At 43.7% G+C, this 18,150-nt stretch overlaps 1 protein-coding gene across 2 annotated transcripts; it reads left to right on the forward strand.

Moving 5' to 3' along the window:
* Window positions 1–438: 438 nt before the first annotated feature.
* On the forward strand, window positions 439–15,315 carry TMED2 (transmembrane p24 trafficking protein 2). Of its 2 annotated transcripts, XM_032243609.1 has the most exons (5): window positions 451–744; window positions 3,243–3,435; window positions 4,102–4,122; window positions 6,826–6,933; window positions 13,774–15,315. In XM_032243609.1, the coding sequence occupies exons 1-5, from the start codon at window positions 565–567 to the stop codon at window positions 13,896–13,898; spliced, it is 627 nt and encodes a 208-aa protein (XP_032099500.1). In that variant the 5' UTR covers window positions 451–564; the 3' UTR covers window positions 13,899–15,315. The 2 variants fall into 2 exon arrangements, with proteins under 2 accessions (XP_032099508.1, XP_032099500.1); XM_032243617.1 differs by lacking the exon at window positions 4,102–4,122 and having other exon boundaries at window positions 439–744.
* Window positions 15,316–18,150: the final 2,835 nt, after the last annotated feature.

Raw genomic sequence — 18,150 nt, forward strand, 5'->3', positions numbered from 1 at the left:
GGCTGAGGCACGAGAATCACTTGAACCCGGGAGACGGAGGTTGCAGTGAGCCGAGATCACGCCACTGCACTCCAACTTGGGCGACAGAGCGAGACTCCGTCTCAAAAACAAAACCAATCCAAACGAAACAACACAACCTTGGTTTCAGCCCGCACATTCCCTCCACTCCTATCGCTGCCTGCAAATCTTTCGCCACCTTCCTGGACAGTGTTAAGAGGGCACTGCAGAGGCGTCTGGACACTGTCGTTTTCCTGGAAAGTCCACGTGAATTTTAGTCTCGGCGCTAAAGGACTAGGGAAAAACTTTTGGTCCTTTGGAGCCGCCGTCCAGGCTCTGGCCGCGCAGAGCCGCTTGTCCCTCGGCGGCTGCCGTGCGTCCGTTACGTGGCAGCTGCCGGGGTCCGCCAATCCACTGAGCCCGCATCAGCCCCCTCTGGTGGCGCAGGCGGAAGGGGCGGAGCTTAGGCGGCGGCGGCTGAGAAGGCAGCGGGGCGGCGGCGGCGGCGGCGGCGGCGGCGGCTCCGGAGGCCGCAGTCCGGGTCCTGGCTTCGGCCTCAGCCCCACCATGGTGACGCTTGCTGAACTGCTGGTGCTCCTGGCCGCTCTCCTGGCCACGGTCTCGGGCTACTTCGTTAGCATCGACGCGCATGCCGAGGAGTGCTTCTTTGAGCGGGTCACCTCGGGCACCAAGATGGGCCTCATCTTCGAGGTGGCGGAGGGCGGCTTCCTGGACATCGACGTGGAGGTGCGGGCGAGCTGCCCGCGGCCGAGGCTTGGTCGCGTGGCCGCTCGGGGATTGCTGGCACCTGGGGCCGGCGCGGTGCCTGCTTGGGGAGCGGGCTTGGAAGTCGCTGTCCGATTCCTGGAGAAACTCGGGCCGCCATCCCCCCGCCCCGCCCCGGCCACGGCGACCTCGTAACAGCACCTTTTCCCGCGGCTTGCCGGAATTCCGGGATTCCTTCGGGGCTCCTTCGGCATGTTTGGTTGCTTTGGGTTCTCTCCTTGAACGACTGGTTCCCGTTGGAACCTCTCGCCGAGCGTTGTGAATCAGGCGCCGCGTGTCAGTCCGGGCCCCGAAGGCGCTTCTCAGTTGCGGTTAGCTGGTGGCGGGTCTCGATCCAGTTAGCACCTGCTTTCCATCGTGTTACGGATTAATGTTCGAACGTGGCACGGAAACTTTTCCAAAAAATAGATTAAAATCTATTAAGGATTAAAAAAAAACTATTGAGGAATGTTGGGCATACTGTTGCGTTATGTTTATTTTTCGTAGAAGCAACCTTAAGGTTCTGCTCACATTTACTCAAACATCTGGCTATGTCGTTTAGTCTTCTCTGCCTAGGAGAGATGGGGAATTGGGTCATTCGTTTAGGAGTAAGAAGTGCAGTGAAGCATCAGGAGAAAACAGGAAATTAAGAAACCAGCAGTCCCTAAATCTCCACTCATTTTTGTTGTTGTTGTTGTTTTGTTTTTTTGAGACACAGTTTCACTCTGTCGCCCAGAGCTGGAGTGCAGCGGCACAATCTTGGTTCACTGCAACGTCCTCCTCCCGGGTTCGAGCAATTCTCCTGTCTCAGCCTCCCAAGTAGCTGGAAATACAGGCGTGCACCACCACACCTAGCCAATTTTTGTATTTTTAGTAGAGACGGGGTTTCACCATGTTGGCCAGGATGGTCTCCAACTCCCGACCTCAGGTGACCTGCTTACCTTGGCCTCCCAAAGGGCTAGGATTACAGGCGTGAGCCACGGCGCCCAGCTTCCACCCATGTGGTTTTAAACCAAAAGAGTGATGTGTCACTAATTTGTATTTTAACTCACCTGCCAGCATGATTAATTGGGTCTAAGGAGTTTCCATTTGACAGTGTACTCAGTAGGGCTGGGCACAAGTTACACAATACAAGTGAAATCCAAAAATAAGGGAGAGACTGTTAGACTTAAGCTAAGAATTACAGTCTCGAAGTTGTGCAAGTGACATGGCCTTTAAAAGAGCGACTGACTTGACCACAACCTAACAGCTGATTTGTAGCAGACTGGGATGAGAATTTTCTCATTGCCAGGCCTGTCCTTTCCTTTAAGACTTAAGGCATCTCAGATAAAGCAGAATTCCTTCACTGTTTGGCAGAAATCTGGAAAACCTTGAAATTTGATTTGACAAGAATTCATTTTGTTTATGTTTTTAAAAACCACAAATATTATCTCTCATGGTTTCTGTGGCCAGGAATTACAAAGAGGCTTAGCTGGGTGGTTCTGGCTTGGGGTTTCTCATGAGGTTGTCATCAAGATGTCAAGCAGGGATGCAGAAATTCCTCATTTTAAAGAGATGTATTTTTACTTGAGTTTTGCTGTCAGTCATAGTTGCATGTTTGCTGGTGATATTAGGCCAGTTGGAGACCACATGGAAAGTGAGGTTTCTGTTTCTGAGGGGTTTAATAAGGCCAAATAAGACATAAATGTCGGAACCAAAAGGTGTTTTAGGGAGCCATGAAGACAATCCTTGTTTTATAAAATGGGAGAATTGCAGCCCAAAATGGTTATTATCACTTACTGAAGTGGAGCTAAGCCTAAGTTACATATTCTTGGTGAATTTCTTTCCTTTTTTTTTTTTTGAGATGAGTCTCTCTCTGTTGTCCAGGCTGGAGTGCAATGGTGCCATCTCGGCTCACTGCAACCTCCGCCTCCTGTGTGATTTTCCTGCCTCAGCCTCTGGAGTAGCTGGGATTACAGGCGAGTACCACCAGGCCTGGCTAATTTTGTATTTTTAGTAGAGTTGGGGTTTCACCACATTGGCCAGGGTGGTCTTGAACTCCTGACCTCAGGTGATCTGCCCGCCTAGGCGTCCCAAAGTGCTGGGATTACAGACGTGAGCCACCATGCCTGGCCACATTCTTGGTGCATTTCTTACTGCCATTAGACATTACAGGTATTGATCGACTTACCACCTATGCAACTTACGACCATTTGACTTTACGACCACAATCGCTAGCCACGACTGCTCCGCGTCTGGCAGCGCAAACGTTGCTCAGCTGGGCGTATGACAGTGTGGACCAGCTTCCGGCAGCACTACCATCTCCGCGTGCACCATTTCAACTGTACATATAGCCTACTCAACTTACGACCAAATCGTGTTACGACCGGTCCGCGGTCCCGACCGTGGTCGTAAGTTGAGCACTAGCACTAGTCGAGTACTTACAAATTTATGACTGTAGAGCTTTTGTGACATTTTCTGTATTTCTCTCTTGCCTCCAGATTACAGGACCAGATAATAAAGGGATTTACAAAGGAGACCGAGAATCCAGTGGGAAATACACATTTGCTGCTCACATGGACGGAATATACAAATTTTGTTTTAGTAACCGGATGTCCACCATGACTCCAAAAATAGTGATGTTCACCATTGATATTGGGGAGGCTCCGAAAGGGCAAGACATGGAAACAGAAGGTGAGATAAACATTCAGAAGATTTATATCGCATTCCATGAGCTCATTTTCGTTCTATACATTTTTACCTATCTGAGTGGAATACTTATTTTTTTTTATTTCTTAACCAAAAACTATTGTGAAATATGCTTTTTACTTTTTGCGAGTCTCCTAATAAAAAAGTTTCTTGAAGCTAGCATTTATGTATTTTTCCTTTTTTTTTTTTTTTTTTCTTTTTTTTGCCCAGGCTGGAGTGCAATGGTATGATCTTGGCTCACTGCAACCTCCGCCTCCCGGGTTCAAGTGATTCTCCTGTCTCAGCTTCCCAAGTAGCTAGGACTACAGGCATATGCCACCATGCCCAGCTAATTTTTGTATTTTTAGTAGAGATGGGGGGGGTTTCGCCATGTTGGGCAGGCTGGTCTCAAACTCCTGACTTCAGGTGATCCACCCGCCTCGGCCTCCTAAAGTGCTGGGATTTTTTTGTTCTTTACATTTGTCCTTCTGACAGATTTTCTTAGTCACTTTGTGCCCTTGTGAGCATGTAGGTTCTGTGTGTCTTAGGTTATTTTTTCTGTTTATTTGCTAATCCTGGCATATACTTTATTTGCTCATTTGTATACATGACTAGTTTAGCTAAACCTTTTGTTGCCTCTTTTTGTGTTAAGTGATCTTAACTTTCCTTCAGGTGGTGGAGATACCTGGGATGGTACGTGGATTGCTTTTTGACAGCATCCGTTTGCATCTTTTTGTTTGCTAACTGTCTAATTTCTTCTTTCTTTTTTCTAATCTCAGTTTGTTGGCATGTGTGTTTGTTTCTCTTATATCACTACAACTAATTATTGGGTTTTTTTTTTTTTTAATTAGGTTGACAGGAGGTATAGGTTAGGTTATTTTAAACTAAGTACTGAGAACACAGTGATTGACATTTTAGGAGTAACATCTTTGTTCTTTAAAATAAATGCTAAGGAGTGAAAATTCAAGGATAAGGGGACAGAAGTCCCAAATAAACGTAGCTCATAGCAAATGGTGCCTTTGACTTTGTAGAAAGTGTTTTGTAGACTTCCTAACCTGAAGCTTGGTTGGATATGAAATGCAGTTTTAGGAGCCATATGTTGATATGAAGACCAAAGCTGTTTTAGCCTTATGTTGCAGTTAAATTGTTTATTATTTAGGTTACCAGTAATAAACCCTGATTGGTTCTTGGTGGTTCCGGATAAATTGCTTATCGGGAGCCAGAATATTTGGTGGTTTTTTTTTTCCACAGTGCCTGCCAGGGTTTTGGAAGCCAGTCATTGTTCAACACATTTCATAGTATAATATTAGCATGTTAACATTTGTCCCATCTACTCAGTATTAGTAGATTGCTAACATCATACAGAAGCTGAGTTGTTTGGTTATTTTGAAATATATAAAATATATTTTATATAAAAAATATATAAAAATATATAAAATATATAGATTTTGAAATATACAAAATGTAGAGAGTCCTACTATTAGTAATTCCTGGGCTCATTTTTCAGGGTCATTTATAGGGTAGGACTTGACTAATTTTCAGGGAGAATGAGTTCTGAAAGGCTTTTTTCATTTATTTTCTGGAGATTGATCCTATTTAAATAGTTTGAAAATGTTGGTTGATGAATGTGAATATTGAACTTCTTAGATAATTTTTTAACATATATCAAAAATTATTGCTTTCGCTTGTTATTGTCAGTGAATGGCAGCTGTCAAATCAAGCCTTCCTTTAAAGCAGTGGTTCTCAAGTGAGGATGGTCTTTATGCCCCAGGGGACATTAGGCAGTATGTGGAGGCATTTTTTATTCTGAAGACTGCATGGGTATGTGCTCCTGGCATCTAGGGCTGGAGGCCATGGAGGCTGCTGAACACCCTAGAGTGCATCACACAGCGCTCCACAACATAGAACAGCTTTTGGTCCAAGTCCAAAATGGCGACAGTGCCACTGCTGAGAAACGCTGCTCCGCTGCTTCCTCGTTGTGCATGGGGCTTCCAAAGGGAAATGAGTGACATTCCAATTCAACTACCTTCAGTGGTAGAGGCCCTTGGTTTCTCCTAAGAAACTTGGGATTGTCTGTCATAATCTGGAATCCCAGATGAGACCCAATCTTGGGCAGGGATGAAGAGATCCCCTTTTCCCTGGGAATGTTTCATGGTGCTGTTTATCTCCTGCCTGTCCATTGTCCTAACATGGCACTATATGGAAGCACATGCTTACTCTTCAGAACAATACCTTGTATGTGTTTTTGGTTCAAGAGGATACCTGGTTGAAAATTTGTGCTGCTAAGGGCTTGTCTCTATTTACATTGCCTGCTGTTCCCCACTATAGTGAAATCATTACTTTGTCACAGAAGAATGTTTGAGTTGATGTGGATTTTCCTAAGAGCACTTTAATGTTTTTCTCTGCTCAGCTGCATAGAGATTAAAAGTCTGTTTTGGTGCTGCTCCTTAATGAATATTAGAGTTACATGACTCTTAGATTTTGTTATTTGTACGATTACATTTAAAAAATACATGTATTTATTTTGTACTCTTAGTTCCTCCCCAACCCTGTGTTTTACTACTTCTCTGTAGTTAATAGTCAGTATAGTGAACTTCACGTAACATTTCATTAGAAGACATTTCCTGGGGTTTTTATTTCCTTAGTAAGCATTATGTAGTATGTTTCCTACCCTGAAAGAGGTTTCTCTACTGGGAAGGGACTTTTAAAAATACTTTGAGAATTAAATTGTCATCATGATTCATATCAGTAGTCCAAATTGATGTTTGAACCATTTCTAAAAATAGCTTCTTTTGGAGGCCTTTTCTGAAGATTTAAAAAAGTTATTTTATAAGTATTTTTCAAAAAGAGATTGCCCCAGCCTAGGCAACATAGTGAGACCCTGTATCTAAAAAATAAAAAGGTAGCCAGGCTTAGTGAGGCAGTCCTGTAGTCCCAGCTACTCAGGAGGCTCAGGCAGGAGATTGCTTGAGCCCAGGAATTTGGGGTTATAGTGAGCTATAATTGTGCCACTGCACTCAAGCCTGGGTGATAGAGAGAGATCCTGTCTTGGGGAAAAAAAAAAAAAGATGGCTGGGCACAGTGGCTCACACCTGTAATCCTGACACTTTGGGAGACTGACGTGGGTGGATTACCCAAGGTCAGGAGTTCAGACACACCTGACCAACATGGTGAAATCCTATCTTTATTAAAAATACAAAAATTAGCTGGCTGTGGCAGTGTGCACCTGTAATTCCAGCTACTCGGGAGGCTGAGGCAGGAGAATCACTTGAACCCTGGAGGGAGAGTGAGCCAAGATTGCACCACTGCACTCTAGCCTGGGCAACAGAATGAGACTCTGTCTCAAAAAAAAAAAAAAAAAGATTGACAAATGTGTGCTGTTTTCAAATCCTGTAGCTCACCAGAACAAGCTAGAAGAAATGATCAATGAGCTGGCAGTGGCAATGACAGCTGTGAAGCACGAACAGGAATACATGGAAGTCCGGGAGAGGATACACAGAGCCAGTAAGTGAATGCCGTCGCTTTGCAGCAGTGTCTGATGGCGAAGGTTGTTTTACTCAACAGCTTGCTTATATTTTCCTCATTTGGAAACTTTGCAGTGAAAGCATTGGCTTTCAAAGTATACCTACATGAGATATTTTTTGAGCATACACGTTTGTGGAGCTTTGTAGTTTATTTTTGGGACATTCATTGTAAACTAGAAAATGCTATTAAGATTTAGCACAAGATTTTTGGTGTTTTGGCCATGTGTGGTGGCTCATGCTCGTAATCCCAGCACTTTGGGAGGCTGAGGTGGGTGGATCACCTGAGGTCGGGATTTCGAGACCAGCCTGGCCAACATGGTGAAATACTGTCTCTACAAAAAATAAAAAAATTAGCTGGGTGTGGTGGCCTATAGTCCCTGCTACTCGGGAGGCTGAGGCATGAGAATCACTTGATCCTGGGAGGTGTAGATTGCAGTGAGCCAAGGTCACACCATTGCACTCCAGCCTGGGCAACGGAGTAAGACTGTCTCAAAAAATAAAGAGTTTGGTTTTTTAAAAATGTGTGATCAGCTAAGGGAAAGCTAATTGTTTTCTTAAATCAGAAGGGGAAAATGTTGTAAAATGGGTGTTGCATTGGTTTTTAATCACATACCTGAAACTTATGTGCCAGTGGGATTAATTAATTAGAGCTGAGATTTAACCTTTTTACTAAAATGGAAGCCTTAATACAGTTAGATTAGAAAACACCAAAACATGAGTAGAGGCAAGTCACCAGGCGAAGATCTGTTTGGGCTCTCAAGTTTGTAAATTGGGAACTTGGAATGTATTTTTCTGTGGAAACAGTGATGATTGAAATCTTGTGTTAGGTTGCAAAAGTCTGTTTTTGCAGCAGGATAGAGCGTTAAAAATTAGGCTTTTGCATTTAAAATTAAGAGGTACTATATTGACACACAGACCAGTTCCATGTATTAGGTTCAGGCCCACATTGTTGTTCAGTTTTTTCATCCTCCAAGTAGTTCTTGGGGAGAGATCTCCCTGGGAGCAAGCTCTTGTCTTAAGGGCAGTGATTTTATGTCAGTAATCTTTGTTCTGAGGCGGGGGTAGAGAGTGGAGAGAAGAGTGATTCAAAAAAGATAAGTACAGCTTGAATTTCTTCCAGATGTGGTTTTTGTTTTCCCCGTCCTTAAATCTGTTCTTGCTACTTATGGAAACAATCCTTTAGGATCTCGAACACAGATCCTGTTGGCAGGAAGATGTATACATGTAATAGCCTGGAGAGCTCCCCTCATCCCCACCTTTTTTAGGAGTGGAGTGGGGTATGATATGGACCAAGGTTTGTCTACAAGCACTCCAGCCTCTTCCCTCACAATTTTTTCTCCTTGCCACACACTTAGTCTCACCCTCTGGGATCATCACTTTCTCTCTTACCTTGTTGGGACCTATTTATTGGTTACCTTTCTCCCAGATGGGGACTAGCCCATTCTGGGATTGGAAGGGCACTGAACTAAGTTAGAGGGCAAGTTCCTCTACTTTGCAATGTTAACTGGTTCAGACCAGATGGCTTTAAAGTTCTTGGGAACACAGTGGCCAGAGGAAGCACATGCCTTCCAGTCTTAGGGGGGGTCCAGCCTTGTTCTCTCACCCATAATTTGAGTGGAAGAGATACTCCTGTATTTATTTCACAAATAGTGAGCTATGTGTTCTTATTTAAAAGCGTTAGCAATTTCTAGAATTTATAGGTATGCAATTTAAATTTGCAAAACAAAAGGTTCCCATGATGTTTTGTTTTTGTGAGTTTTCCTGTAGGACTCACTCCTCAGCAATGAACATAATGAGACCCTTTCACTACAGTGTTGGAATAATACTGTGTTGCTTCTAGATCAGGCTAATATGTGAGTGGCATGAGGACAGTGTCCCAGGTCGCTACATTCTGATGTTATTGTGCTTCAGTGTGTTCTGTTTAAACTTAAAGATGCATTTTTCTTTGTGAGGCGGAGGTGGGCGGATCACCTGAGGTCAGGAGTTTGAGACCAGCCTGGCCAACATGGTGAAACCCCCTCTCTACTAAAAATACAAAAATTAGCCAGGTGTGGTGGCACATGCCTGTAGTCCCAGCTACTTAGGAGACTGAGGCAAGAGAATCGCTTGAACCTGGGAGGCGGAGGTTGCAGTGAGTCTAGATTGTGCCACTGCACTCCAGCCTGGGCGACAGAGTGAGACTCCGTCTCAAAGAAAGAAAAGAAAAATGATGCATTTTTCTGTAAGTGAAAGAAGAGAATACTACTTTTCACATTCACAAATAAGAGACCATGTGGCAGATAACATTTCTCAGGTATAATTTTTATAATTAGGAGAAAAAAGTTAACACATATTTAGTTATAAAATTTGGAAAATGCAAGCATAAAGAAAAAATAGCACTCAGAGTCTGCCACATAGATAATCACCGTTTAATCACATTAAAGTCTGTTTTCTTTTAGCCTTGCCTTTTCTTGAAATAGGAATTGCAGCATAAGTGACTAAAGCTGTGTATTTTTATTTTTTATTTTTTAAGACAGAGTCTCACTCTGTCGCCAGGCTAGAGTGTAGTGGCGCAATCTCGGCTCACTGTAACCTCCACCTCCCAGGTTCAAGTGATTCTCTTGCCTCACCCTCCTGAGTAGCTGGGACTACAGATGCATGCCACCACACCCAGCCAATTTTTATATTTTTAGTAGAGATGGGGTTTCACCATGTTGGCCAGGATCGTCTTGATCTCTTGACCTCTTGATCCACCTGCCTCGGCCTCCCAAAGTGCTGGTATTACAGGCGTGAGCCACCGTGCCCGGCCAGGTGTGTATTCTTTGTTTAAGAGTTGGTTGCCTTACTCTGTTTCTCAGGCTGGAGTGCAGTGGCTATTCACAAGTACAATCATAGCACACTCCAGCCACCTCAAACTCCTGGGCTCAAGTGCTCCTTCTGCTTCAGCCTCCTGAGTAGCTGGGACTACAGATGTGTGCTACTACACCTGTCTCTACAGTTTCACATCCTGTTTTTCTCTTAGTCACTTTAAGAAAAGTGTTTTTTTGGCAGGGTGCAGTGGCTCACACCTGTGATTCTAGCACTTTGGGAGGCCAAACTGGGAAGATCGCTTGAGCCCAGGATTTGGAAACCAGCCTAGGCAACATGGCAAGACCCCGTTTCTATGGGGGAAAGAAAAAAGGAGATATGTTACTAAGTTTTCAGCAGAAGTAAACTTCATGTCCTGGAATTAGTACTACATACAAGTTTAGTGATTTTGGTTGTTCTTAGAATATCTAGTTAATGTTTTTTAGCATGTGTCTATTTTTACTCTGGAAAAAAAAATCACACAACTTGGGGTGGGTACAGTGGCTCATGCCTGTAATCCCAGCACTTTGGGAGGCTGAGGCAGGTGGATCACCTGAGGTCGGGAGTTTGAGACAGCCTGACCAACATGGAGAAACCCCATCTCTCCTAAAAATACAAATATAGCTGGGCATGGTGGCACATGCCTATAATCCCAGCTACTTGGGAGGCTGAGGCAGGAGAATTGCTCTAACCCAGGAGGCAGAGGTTGCAGTGAGCCGAGATCGTGCCATTGCACATTGCACTCCAGCCTGGGCAACAAGAGCTAAACACTGTCTCAAAAAAAAAGAAAAAAATCACACAACTTTTGAGTAACTTTAAATAATGCTTTTTTTAAAAAAATATTTTTATTTCTGACAAAAGTGCCATTTAGAATAAAAGTTACTCTTTTGGAAACATGTTAATTGCTTTTTCACTTATTTTCTTTTTATTTGTTTATTTATTTTTTGAGACAGAGTCTTGCTCTGTCACCCAGGCTGGAGTGCAGTGGCACGATCTCAGCTCACTGCAAGCTCAAGCAATTCTTGTGCCTCAGCCTCCCGAGTAGCTAGGATTACAGGTATGCACCACCACCCCCAGCTATTTTTGTTTGTAATTTAGTAGAGACAGGGTTTCACCATGTTGCCTAGGCTGGTCTTGAACTTGTGTACTCAAGTGATCCACCCACCTGTGTCTTTTGAAGTGTTGGGATTACAGGTATGAGTCACTGTGCCTGGTCTATTTTCTTTTCTTTTTTTTTTTTTTTTTTTTAGACGGAGTCTCGCTCGGTCGCCCAGGCTTTAGTGCAGTGCATGATCTTGGTTCGCTGCAACCTCCGCCTCCCAGGTTCGAGCAGCTCTCTGCCTCAGCCTCCCAAGTAGCTGGGATTATAGGTGCCTGCCACCACGCCTGGCTAATTTTCGTATTTTTAGTAGAGATGGGAGTTTCACCATCTTGGCCAGGCTGGTTTTGAACTCCTGACCTCTTGATCCACCCGCCTCAGCCTACCGAAGTACTGGGATTACAGGCATCAGCCACCTCGCCTGGCCCTGTTTTCTTTTTAGAGACACAGGGTCTAACTCCACTGTTACACTGTAGTGCTGTGGTGACAATATATAGCTCACTGCAGCCTTAACCTCCTTGACTAAAGTGAGTCTTCTGCCTCAGTCTCCCAAGTAGCTGGAATTATAGGCATGTACTACCACGCCTGGCTAATTTTTTTTTTTTGGTATATTTTGTAGAGACAGGATTTCTCCATATTGCCCAGGGTTTGTCTCCGACTCCTGAGCTTAAGCAATCCTCCCTCCTTGGCCTCCCAAAGTGCTGGGATTATAGGGTAATTATTTTTAATGTTGGCCATTTTTAGAAAAATAAAATACTACATAGTAATTTTTAAAAGTTAAGGTTATAGAATTTGACTGGAGTCAGACACAATGGCTTTTGCCTGTAGTCTTAGCTACTTCAGAGGCTGAGGCAGGAGGATTGCTTGAGGTCAGGAGTTTGAGACCAACTTGGGCAACATGAAACCCAGTTTTTAAAAAAAATAAAATAAATTTAAAAATAAAAAGAATTTGGCTGGGCATGGTGGCTCACGCCTGTAATCGCAACACTTTGGGAGGCTGAGGCGGGTGGATCAGGAGGTCAGTAGTTTGAGACCAGCCTGGCCAATAAGATGAAACACCGTCTCTACTAAAAATACAAAAATTAGCCGGGCATGGTGGTGCACATCTGTAGTCCCAGCTATTCAGGAGGCTGAGACAGGAGAATAGCTGGAACCTGGGAGGTGGAGGTTGCAATGAGCCGAGATTGTGCCACTGCACTCCAGCCTGGGCGACAGAGTGCAACTCTGTCTCACAAAAATAAATAAATAAATAAAAATAGAATTTGATCAGAAACTTGAATGTGACAAATTGAGTATAGTAAATAAATATAGAGTCGGTGTGAATTTTACTTTAAGGATCAAATCCTTAGTTTGAGAGTTGGACAGATGATGAGAATAGCTTGTCTTGTATTTGATGGTCTGGTAGTAACTGTCATTGATCCATGTAACTGAGCAACCTCTTCTATCGAGAACAATTGCCAAGTACACAGTAGGTGCTCAACAAATATTTACCACATGTTTGGGGAAAAAGACACTTAGACTGACATATTTTGACTTTGTAAGTAATTGCATTTTGGAGAACTGTGATTTTGAAATAATTCCTTAGTTTTTTTAGAAGTCAGTCTTCTGATTCAGCAAAAAGGATACTAATATAGGATGTTTCAGTGGGGAGGGAGAAAAATGGTTGGATTGGGTTTTAACCCTAGAAGTATGACTTTGAGCAAGTCACCTTTCTTCTCTGCTCCCTGTATACACGCAGAATGGACTTGGCTATATGGTTATCTTTAAGATTTCTTTTAAAAATCTCTGCTTCTACTTTGGGAGGCTGAGGCAGGAGGATCAGTTGAGGCCAGGAGTTCAAGACCAATTTGGGCAACAGAGCAAGATCCTTTCTCTACATAAACAGAAAAAATTAGTTGGGTAGGCTGGTGCACACCTGTACTTTCAGCTACTCAGGAGGCTGAGGTGGAAGGATTGCTTGAGTCCAGTTCAAGATTGCAGTGAGCTATGATTGTATCACTGCATTCCAGCCTGGGCAATAGAGCAAACAAAAACTTTGCTGCTGAGTTGCTTGGAATAAAAGTAGTTAGAGTGTAGATGACCCATAGCTTACAATGACTTCACTTCGAAATGTTCAGCTTTATGATGGTGCAAAAGTGATGTGCATTCAGTAGAAACTGCAAGTACCCATGCAACCATTCTGTTTTTTTTTTTTTTTGAGATGGAGTTTCACTCTTGTCTCCCAGGGTGGAGTGCAGTGGCATGATCTCAGCTTACCACCTCTACCTCCCGGGTTCAAGCGATTCTTCTGCCTCAGCCTCCTGAGTATCTGGGATTACAGGCATGTGCCACCATGCCTGGCTAATTTTGTATTTTTTGTAGAGATGGGGTTTCTCTGTGTTGGTCAGGCTGGTGTCGAACTCCTGACCTCAGGTGATCCTCCCGCCTTGGCCTCCCAAAGTTCTGGGATTACAGGCATGAGCCACTGTGCCTGGCCCATTCTGTTTTTTTACTTTCAGTGCAGTGTTCAATAACTTGATAAATAAAATATAAATTGCAGTTTAACTTACATGAGATATAAAACACTTTATTATAAAATAATCTTTGTGTCGTTAAATGCTCTTGCCTAACTAACTATAGGCTAGTCTCAGTGTTCTGATAATGTTTTAGGTAGGCTAGGCTAAGCTATGATGTTTGGTAGGTTAGGTGTATTAAATAATATTTTTTACTTATGCATTTTCAACTTAAGCTGGGTTTATTGGGATGTAACCCCATTGTAAGTTGACAACATTTATTCTATGAATGGTGTATAAAATATTACTTTCATACAGTGTGAAAACTAGAATAATTATGATGCCTGTGTTTTTTTTGGGGGGAGAATTGTTTAAATTTTGTTTGTTTGTTTGTCCTCAACAGTCAACGACAACACAAACAGCAGAGTGGTCCTTTGGTCCTTCTTTGAAGCTCTTGTTCTAGTTGCCATGACATTGGGACAGATCTACTACCTGAAGAGATTTTTTGAAGTCCGGAGGGTTGTTTAAAAAGCCTCTTCCTGATGATCCCAAACTCAGAATTCACTGTTTACCAAACACCTTGGTCACAATAATGTCATTAGTTTCTCCATTTTTATTTTCTGAACTATACATTCACAACTTATGTTTCCTTGTGATTAATAGATATAGGGGGAAAAACACCTTTTTAGGAAAGTTACAGTGCAAATTTGACAGTTGATTGGCATAATTTCTTATTTGAATGCTGCCTCCATTATATAAGTCCTTCCAGGAACTCAAACACTGTAAGTGAAATATGGGCGTATAGTTTTTGTTTTTATTATTTCTTTTTTCTTTTTGTATTCATAATTAAATGCAGTTTGTTCAGGAAATCGGCACAAAGCCTAATAGTACTTTACTAAAATGACTGCATTCTTTAGATTCCCTTATTTTGTAGTTCAAGTCACTAACAATTTATTTTTGTTGAGTCCTTATGCGAAACAATAGTATGAATCTTGACGGTTTCTACCCATCCTAATGGCAGAGCTCTCTGACTTGGGCGTATGCTGCCAGGCTGGGTACTTTTATACTTTGTTTTCTTGTTCTGCTTTAAAGCTACAACTCAGCATCCATTTTCCCCCATACATTTTTACATTGAATCTTAGGACTCAATCACCTCCACTTAAATTGATGACACAAGCAGCTGATAACCATTTTTGGGTTTCTGCCTAAACTTCTAATTGTCTGTTAAAGCCAGTTCTCTGGCGTCCCAGTGAATGGTGGCTCTTTTTCTTTCCACACTGGCACATCCACTTCCCTTACTCTTGGCACGTAGGAAATATGCATTTACATAATTGGAAAAATCTGGATTTCTGATGCCAAAGGGCTAAAGCCTCTTGGATTTCATTGCGGTGATATACAGCCACTATTTTATTTTTGATCAGTGGCCTTTGGGCCACTGGGCCACTGTTTAACTAGGGCACTGAACATCAGTGTCAGCACTAGGGTTTTTGTTTGTTTCTCTTGGGTCTTTCTTTTTGGCACATGTGAATTTTGTTTTGTGTAAAGTGAAATGACTTTCTCTTGTTCTCTCATGATGGGTTTAAAATTCAGAGCATCTGGTTTTGGTATGGGGATGATCCAGGATTATGTTGTGACTGATACATATTAGTTACTTGTACTTTTTTTTTTTTTTAATCTTTGCAAGGGGAAAACTACAAGTAACGAGTTTTATATAATTAATTTAAATTTGTTACAGGTTTTCATGTTCAGGATAAACAATTTTTCAACCTTGGGTGAGAACACTTGCAACAGTTTATTGATAAGGTGACTTTCACCTTTGGACAACTGTTGCATGCCAATTTTTTTGTGTGCGTGAAACACTTCAAAATTGATTTAAAAAATGTAAATTTAAAATTGGTTGTATCTAATATGCCCCAGGTTCGGTAAATAAACAATTCTTTTTAAATCAGTCAGTATTCTGTGTTTTATATATTGGCAGTTAATTCACATTTTTTACACACCAACTTTCTGTTCTTATTTGACATGAGACATGTCCATGTTTTTTGAGTATTCGTGCCTATTACTTTTTAATTCTATAAACTTGAGGATAGTGAATGGTACCAAATTTTAGTTTCTGCACGTTTTCCTGTGTGGCTTCTCTGGTGGATCAGTGCTAAAATCTCAAGTATTTTTCTATTTGGGAAAAAAGAAAGGGTTGAATTATTTTCATTCACCTGCAAGGTTTATGGATATGGGAAATAGGTTAAAAGACAGATTAAATGATTTGCCCAAGGCTACAGATAACAGCAAAAGGTGAACCGGAGACTAGATCTCCACCTGTAGAAACTGTTATTCCTCTGTGAACTAACAGCCTGCTGGTAATAAAAGTAGCTACCGGCTGGGCGCAGTGGCTTACGCCTGTAATCCCAGCACTTTGGGAGGCCGAGGCAGGCAGATCATGAGGTCAAGAGATCGAGACCATCCTGGTCAACATGGTGAAACTCATCTCTACTAAAATACAAAAATTAGCTGGGCATGGTGGCGTGAGCCTGTAGTCCCAGCTACTCGGGAGGCTGAGGCAGGAGAATTGCTTGAACCCGGGAGGCAGAGGTTGCAGTGAGCCGAGATCGTGCCACTGCACTCCAGCCTGGCACCTGACGGAGCAAGACTCTGTCTCAAAAAAAAAAAAAAAAAAAAAAGTAGCTACCATTTATTGAGCACTGTGTAAAGTGTTGATCTAGTACTAAGCACTTTACTTGGTCTTATTTATGCTTCAAAACTGACATTACCTTGGGTAAAATCATTTTGAAAATGAGAAGGAAAACAGGCTTGGAAAGGGTCCTAAGGGCAGAAAACTAGTAGATAGTAGAGTCCAGAAGACACACATGGATATGCAGTTTCCCTATGCCCTTAGAGCTGTCTGTGAAGTACCCCCCCCTTTTATTTTTGGAGCCATGGATCTCACTCTGTTCCCAAGTTGAAGTATGTTGGCTTGATCTCTGCTCACTGAAGCCTCAACCTCCCAGGCTCAATAATACAAATTTATTTGGTCATGGTTTTGCATGACAAAGGAACCTTCAGAATTAAGACCCCAAGATATAGGGAAGACTATTCATTTTTATGCTTAGGCTCAACAAAATATGCACAGCTGTGTAGAAACAGGACTGGACAAGAAGGGCATGATCATGTTCATAGACTGAATGGGGAAGCCTAGCAAGGCCTGTCTGGATTTTTCTCCACCTCTCTGTGCAGCATTCTTTCCTTCTGGGTAGGGGACAGAACCCTTCCTGGAATGGAGTCTTAAAACCTACAATCAAAACAAAGGAGGTCAGATGATTTTTTTTTTTTTTTTTTGAGACCGAGTTTCACTCTTGCCCAGGCTGGAGTGCAGTGGCACAATCTCAGCTCACTGCAACCTCCATCTCCTGGGTTGAAGCGATTCTCCCGTCACAACCTCCCAAATAGCTGGGATTACAAGAGTGCATCACCACACCTGGCTAATTTTTGTATTTTTAGTAGAGACGGGGTTTCGCCACGTTGGCCAGGCTGGTCTCGAACTCCTGACCGCACGTGATCCACCCACCTCGACCTCCCAAAATGGTGGGATCACAGGCTGAGCCACCGTGTCTGGCCTTTTTTTTTTTTTTTTTGAGATGGAGTCGAGCAATGTCACCCAGGCTGGAGAGCAGTGGTACGAATTCGGCTTACTGCAACCTCCACCTCTCAGGTTCAAGCGATGCTCAAGGCTCAGCCTCCCGAGTAGCTGGGATTACAAGCGCCTGCCACCACACCTGGCTTTAAATTTATTTTTATTTTTAGTAGAAACGAGGTTTCACCACGTTGGCCAGGCTGGTCTCAAACTCCTGACCTCAGGTGAGCCGCCTGCCTCGGCCTCCCAAAGTGCTGGGATTACAGGCGTGAGCCTCCGCACCCGGCCCAGATAATTTCTTTATGGCCACTTTTTTCACAGAAAGGTAGAAAGAGAGGGAGTTGAGTAGTATTTTTAGGTTTTATGGGTAACTTTGGAGAAAAGGGGTTCCCGTTTCTATACTCCGCCATGAGTAAGAGGGATTCTTGTTTCTATGGCCAGCCTCAAGAGAATCAGAGATCAGAGACCCGGCAAGAGGTCAGAGGGAAACCTGCTTCTGAGGCTGCCTCAAGGGCCTTCATTTTGTAGTTTCGTTTTCAGAGCCCCAACAGGGGTAAGCCATGCACCTAGCTGAAGGAGACAGGCCCTCACAGAGCTCAGCTCATAATGAGTGGCCAGTAAAAGCCTGCTGAGTGAAGGGGTGTGTGGCCATGAATGGCCTAGGCCAACAGTGAATAGAGGAATGGGACAGTGTCCTTAAGACTCTGACGCTAACTTCCGGGAAAGTAAATCAACATTCAAGACATACTGGCCATCGGATCCCCCGCCTCGCCGCCATCAGCGGGTGCCTCTTTTGCAGGGCTGCTAACCCGGGGCCTCGGGGCTGGGGCACGTTTCTCTGCCCACGGTAGCTAGCCCCACGGCCCTTCGGCCTGGACGCGGTCCTGTGCCGCCACCTGCCTCCGAGAGGCAAAGTGGGAGGACCGGGCCAGATTCCCTCCCGCCAAAACCCCTGCCCCGTGCGGAGAGGCGCCCGGAGTCTAAGGAGCTGCGCGGGGCGGGTGGAACTCCCCGGGCCTGCCCCACCGCCTGCCTTCACCATCTCGCGGGCGCCTTTTCTCTCTCCCGCTGCGTGGGGGCCTTCGCCGAGCTCCGGAACTCGGCTGCTCCAGCGCGCGGTTCCCGGACGGCTGCCGCAGCTGCCGGAAGCGG

The sequence above is a fragment of the Sapajus apella genome, unplaced genomic scaffold (genome assembly GCF_009761245.1).
Source record: "Sapajus apella isolate SASKATOON/1434 unplaced genomic scaffold, GSC_monkey_1.0 scaffold2, whole genome shotgun sequence".
Taxonomy (NCBI): Eukaryota; Metazoa; Chordata; class Mammalia; order Primates; family Cebidae; genus Sapajus; species Sapajus apella.

What these genes read in the sequence shown, in the direction of transcription:
- TMED2 (XM_032243609.1), top strand. Translation starts at nt 565, where the DNA reads ATGGTGACGCTTGCTGAACTGCTGGTGCTCCTGGCCGCTCTCCTGGCC. An exon ending in TGGTGGAGATACCTGGGATG is followed by an intron (nt 4,123 to 6,825) that starts GTACGTGGATTG and finishes CAAATCCTGTAG; the next exon opens with CTCACCAGAACAAGCTAGAA. An exon ending in GGAGAGGATACACAGAGCCA is followed by an intron (nt 6,934 to 13,773) that starts GTAAGTGAATGC and finishes TGTCCTCAACAG; the next exon opens with TCAACGACAACACAAACAGC.